Source organism: Cucumis sativus, chromosome 6 (assembly GCF_000004075.3).
Source record: "Cucumis sativus cultivar 9930 chromosome 6, Cucumber_9930_V3, whole genome shotgun sequence".
Lineage (NCBI taxonomy): Eukaryota > Viridiplantae > Streptophyta > Magnoliopsida > Cucurbitales > Cucurbitaceae > Cucumis > Cucumis sativus.
The window spans coordinates 9457802-9464379 of NC_026660.2; the positions used below are offsets into that span (position 1 = coordinate 9457802).

At 29.6% G+C, this 6578-nt stretch overlaps 1 protein-coding gene across 1 annotated transcript; it reads left to right on the forward strand.

Moving 5' to 3' along the window:
* Positions 1 to 1842: 1842 nt before the first annotated feature.
* On the forward strand, positions 1843 to 3863 carry LOC101204209 (peroxidase 7). Its single transcript, XM_004139973.3, has 2 exons — positions 1843 to 2196; positions 2864 to 3863. Exons 1-2 carry the CDS (start codon positions 1918 to 1920, stop codon positions 3620 to 3622), a joined length of 1038 nt encoding a protein of 345 aa, XP_004140021.2. The 5' UTR covers positions 1843 to 1917; the 3' UTR covers positions 3623 to 3863.
* The last annotated feature ends 2715 nt before the right edge of the window (positions 3864 to 6578 follow it).

Below are 6578 nucleotides of genomic sequence, written 5' to 3' on the forward strand. Positions count from 1 at the left end.
GTTATTTCCAACTTATATTTTGGTATTTTCTCATTGATTAGTAGCATTTTTCATTGTATTCTTATAAAATTGTAAATCAATATTTATAAAGAGTTCTTAAATTTGAACAAGTATAACAACTAAAATGAACGTATCAATATGAAATTAGTGATAAATGAAAAATAGAATAAAAATTTTTAAAATTGTAAAAAAAATCATGACTTAGTATTTAATGAGACGCTATCCAATATCTAACGTGAGAAGTGAAAAAAAATACTTCCTTTTTTATAAAAAAGTATGTAATGAATAGTATGTATAACTAATTTAAAACGACATTTAGTTTAGAAAGCAAATCATAAATATTAACCTAAACAGACTTCGATCATTCAAATATCAATATCTTTCTATCAATTCGGTTTTAAAATATATCTATATATATATATACACATATATACACACCAATTTAAATGTATGTAAGTAAAGAAATAAAAATAAAATAATATTGAAATTGAAATGAAATAATTAGAGAAAAGGGGGAAAAAGGTGGTACGGATGAATATAATTTAGAGGGTGGAGCAAGAACTGGCATGGCAGAAGAAGAAAAATAGAAGAAAACAAAGGGATAATTGAATATAAATTAGATTTCATATGCAATAATTATTTACATTATTAATATATACAATATATAATCACTTTAAAACAAGAAGAAAAAAAAAAGAAAAAGAAAATGGGAAGATGAGGAAGAGAAGAATGTTTGGTTGTCTTTCATCAACACTATGCTATTCTTCTGTTTACTCTTTAATTATTTATTTTATCTCTCACGACGGAAAATATAATAAAAAAAAGTTTATACTTATTTTCCTTTTTTTTTAAAAAAAAATCTTCTTCTATACCCTGTGATGGTCTAAATTTTGGTGGATGTTGTCCTTTTGTATTTAAGATTTTTGTTTGATAATGTTTTCATTTAAACGGATTCTTTTCATAATCTTTTTTCGTGTTTATTGTCTTTAAAAAATTAAAATTGATTCTTAAATTTTGGAGTTGGATTTCAAAAATGGGTACTGTGTTGTCTATATGTTAATACTTTGAGTTTGCTAGGTTTATAATTGCCCCTAAATAACATCAAATTTTAATTATAATTAAGTTGAATAATGTTGAAAAGTTATTCATAAAACAATATTCACGATCCATAACTATAAAAAGATAATTATATCCACAAAAACAACTTCATGAAGTAGATGCTTTTTAGTTATAGATTTTAGTATGTGATAACATACCATTGTTTTGGTTTCAATTAGGGCAGAACTCATTTTTGTACTAATAGCATTAATTTTCTTACATACATACATATAGGAATATATAGCTAAATATACTATGCATGTTGTATATTATTTCGACACATTGGATACATACGAGTGCGTTAATTACTACGGTGTTTAAATCATCTTCAATCTAAATTAGTTAGAGTAAGTTTTAAGCAAATTAGCGTGAGCCAGAGAATATTATCAAGTATTATATAATAAATTTTGAAGCAAAGATGATCGACTCACACAACATTGACTACGAACGAATTTCTTGACGACTTTGCTTTCTAGGTAGACTTCATAATTTTATAATAGAAAAAAGGGAACTATGTACCCAAATAATTATTCCATCAGTAGTAGTGCACAAGTGGGGAAGTATATCAACAACCAAATATGTTCTAATTATAAAGTAAAGATATAGTGCAGTCAACTTTGAGAAGAAAAAAAAAAAAAACTCAAAGATAAGAAGACATGTTTGCATGTAAGCACAAACGTTTCAAATATTAGTGCTTCTCACGTACAAAATATAAAATCCTTCTCTTTATAATCATTTTCCAATTCATTTTTATCAAACCCCATGAAACCAACATTCCAAATTATTCAATCTTCCATTTAGCTTGAGGGCTTAGTAATTATGAGGTTCATGGCTATGGCTTCTTCTTTTGCTCTCTTCTTCCTCCTTCATCTCCATTTCATTGTATCGTTGCCCGCCATTCAACCAGTACTTACCGTTGCCTCGGCAAGTCGTGCACCACCTTCGTCTGCAGCCTCTCTATTGTCGCATAACTTTTACCATCGAACATGCCCAGATGCCGAGGGCATCATTCATCGAAAAGTGCTAGCTTGGATCAACAAGGATTTCACATTGGCTCCGGCCCTCATTCGCTTGCATTTCCACGATTGCGCAGTTAGGGTAAGCATTATCATCCCATCTCCTGAGCTTCTTATATGTATCATTATTTATGTTAATTAATTTCTATATTCTGAGAACATCTAATTATTTTTGTCTAAAATAGACCCAATGATATTTAATTTTATCTTTATAGTTTCAAGAAAATTAGTTAAGATTTAGCCTAATTAAATTCTAATTTAGTTGATCCTCTAAAACATCTCAACATCATCAATATCTAATTGAAGGTTTTTAAAAATCTCATTATAACAAAACAAAATTGAAACTAACTTTAAATGATAGAGGATCAATGAAATGTATCCTACAAGTCAAATTTAATTAGTAGAACGGTTAGTTCTTGATTATTGATTTTTTTTTTACACAGTTTAATCTCTATTGTTTAAAACTTAGAAGGTTGGAATTTTTTCACTTATATATTTTTCAAAATTATAGTTTCATAAAAAAAAAATTAAAATGACCCAAAATGCGACAATTAGGGTTTAGGTATATAGAACATTTTTACATAATTAATATAGTTATTTGCGTGTGATGAACTGATCTCTTACTAGATGAGTTGACAGTGATTTAGTTTATGAGTAGTTCAAGAATTTGATATATATGAAAATGTAAGATTGATCATGCAAAGATATTTCTTAAAATTTGAATACGAATTATGTAATAATGATGATAGGGATGCGATGGATCGATTCTACTAAACTATCGAAGAAGTGAAAGAGACGCCTTAGCCAGCAAAACCCTAAGAGGATTTTCAGTGATCGACGATATCAAGGCCGAACTCGAGCGAAAATGCCCTAAAACCGTCTCCTGCTCCGACATTCTCACTGCCGCCGCACGAGACGCCACCATTCTCGCCGGAGGCCCTTTCTGGGAGGTTCCATTCGGCCGTAAAGATGGCAAAATCTCCATCGCCGCCGAAGCAGAGAAAGTCCCTCAAGGCCACGAAAACGTCACTGCTTTGATCAATTACTTCCAATATCTAGGGCTCGACACTCTCGATTTAGTCGCCCTCTCCGGCGCCCATACCATTGGCCGAGCCGCCTGCCATACCTTCCAAGATAGGCTCTACAATTTCAATAGGACAGGAAGACCGGACCCGGTTCTGAAACCTCGATTTCTGAATATGCTTCGAAGGCAGTGCAAGAAGGGTATGGATTTGGTTTTTCTTGATGCGACGACTCCGAAAATGTTCGATACTGCTTATTTCACAAATCTTGAGAAGAAATTAGGGCTTCTGGTGACGGATCAAGCTCTGGTTTCGGATGAGAGAACTTCTTCGTTTGTGGATTTGATGGCGAATCAGCCGTTCCTTTTTGATAGCCAATTTTCTGCTTCGATGGTGAAATTGGGGAATGTGGGAGTTCTTACAAGGAAAAATGAAGGGGAAATTCGAGTTAATTGCAATTTCGTTAATCATAGAAGAAAGAAGTAAGGATTTGCTTTTGAATCTCCACACACACACATATATATGTTGTTATTGTTATTTTATGTATGAAATGTTTAGAGTTCGTTTTGAGGGGGAGGGAGTCGTTATTGGTTTTATAGTTTATATTTTTATATATATATTGATGATGTTATATGAAAGGAGTGTGAGATCTTTTTATTATAAATGAGATGTGATGGTTTAATAGTGTGCTTTATGTTAGATGGAAATTATCATTTTCTTGGTTTTAGCACAAGCAGCTTAGTTTGTGCATTGTATAGTCATTTCACATCTCAAACCAATTTGCATAACTTATAAGTGGGGATTTGTGGAGCCTTTGGAGTTCAACAACTCTTAAGAGTTGGTGACTGACCCTCCCTTTACATGAGTTCAAAACAGCATGATTTCTTTTTTATGAATATCATAGCCATGTTTGTCATATCAAAAACAAGAATATTCAGAATAAATGTCACTCCAGGAGTTTCGTTAATCTCCTCACATAAAATCAAAATTGTAGAAAGGGAAGAAATCTATATGCTTCCATTCTATGTTACTGCACCCACGAAAACATAATAATACTAAGAAACTCATCACTATATGTGGGTTTAAACCGTAAAAACATACGGTAAGGATTCAATCAAATATATCATTTCAGTTCACAGTGCTCATAAATTACAATCATCTCAAGCTAACCTAAACCTTAATCTAACATATATAAATTTAAACAAAACAAATTGAAGACCAACAAAAAAAAATCTAAAATTTATATACATATATATTTCATTCAATACTTAAAGTTAACACTTGGTGTATGTCCGAAAAATTCCATCAATATACCCCCATCTTTCTAAGTTACAGCCATTGTCGAAATTCAAATTACAAAATAGAGAGCCTAAATGGAACGATACCATAAAGTTTGAAACGACTCATGTAAGAACTTAGCTTCCTAGAAAACTAGGAAGACTAAGTGAAATACAAACAAAATACTTTAAATAACGGTTACTGAGAAACTGAAGAATATCTTCAATGTTAAAACAAGGTTACAATTTTTTATATTTAAGAGAGATAGTACAGAAGATAGATTGTTTTTTTTTTTTAACATATAAGAGAGAAACATTGAAGAGAATGAAGAATTAGTAAATTATATAAGATAAGATATATAGAGACGAGAGTTAGAAGAATGATGGAGGAATAATGTTTGGATGAAAGAAGACACAGCAAACAACAACATACAACACTGCAACGTCGACGATAACAACAAATAGTATTGAACAACACAAGTAAGTTACGATACCACACAACACCAGTGCCACAAACTTACGAATAATGAAAACAAAAACTAATGTTTGTTTAGGGTATCTATAACAAATGCAACAAAAATAATATCAGATTTTGAAATTTCTTGGATTTGAAAACCAATGTGTATTTATTTATAATCATTAGAAGTTTAGAATTATATATATATATATCAATTTAAATTCATGAAATTGTCACTTAAATTTCAATGGGTATAAAATGCTATATAATGCTTTCTATATATTTTAGTTCTTTGGCATAAACATCTTATTTTAAAATTCAAAGTCAATTCTTTTCTTAGAGAAATTCCTTTTATCACGTTTAGTTTGCTTTACTAGGTACATATTGATTAATAGAAATAATTATATATATATATATATATATATATATAAACATAAACATGCCTAGTTTTTATTTAAAGAAATTTTGAAACGTTGAAATAGCTAAAAGTTTAGTTTAGCTATATATATATATATATAAATAAATAAATAGATGACCAACATATTTAAAAATATTAGATTATAATTTTAATTAAAATACATTTAAATTTAACCCTAGAAATCATTTAATAATTTCAAACTAATAATTTTGTTAGAATATATTGATGTATGTAAGATATAGTGTGATATATATCATATACTAGGAATTAAATCTTATATATTAGATTTTAGAAAAAATTGCATAAATCACCCCTAAACTATGGAGTTAGTTTTAATTACACCCTTAAATTCTCAATTTGATCTCATACTTGGTTAATAGTTGCAGTTTGTCCTTTTCTAAATTAACATTTATTTCTTTGATAAATAAAGATTTTTGTCTCATCTTCTATTTGTTTCTCTCACTTCTTTCCTCTCCCTTCACCATCCCTCCACATTTTCATCTCCGTCTTCATCTTGGTCGATTCTAGTCAATTTTGAACCTAATAAAATATGAGAAGGATGGAAGAAAAGAAGGGCTGAAACAAGAAAAAACAAAAACAAAAACAAACAAAAACTAGGAAATCAAAAAGAAAGAAAACAAGATAAATAAAAATAAATAAAAACAGAGAAAAGGAAGAGAGAAGAACAAGAACACAAGAAAATCAAGAGCAATGCTATGGAAATTTATGGCAATACTTGAATTGTTTTTTTTACCACAACTTAATTATACCTCCCAATTCTCCTAACTTCAATTAGAACTTGTAAAATGTTTGAGTTGTTTAATTTATTTATTTTTCACAAAAGGAAGAGGAAGAGGAAGATGGGGAGAGAAGGTGGAGGGAGAAGAGATTTGAGATAAGAGAATCTTTATTTTCATTTGTTAACTTTAAAATGTCTAATTATAAAAAATAAATATAAAATAAAGGAGTTAATTACAACCAACAAAGTATAAAGTACATAATTGACAAACTAAAAGTTTAAGAATATAATTAAATGTGGTTTATACCATTTGTCTAAATTTTCAAATAAAATAAACTGAACAAAAATATTATAATTGAACAAATTAGAAGGGATGAATTTGAAAGAAGCTGTTAGACACAAGTAAAGTTGATAAAAACTAGTAATTTTGAGAGCTGAGACCTGAGACCTGAGACCTGACAAATATGAACTGGATAAAAGTACAAAATAAAGCGTCCAAAAGTAAAGTAATTGGACAATGAACCCATCACTCACTCATGGAATAAGTGGGT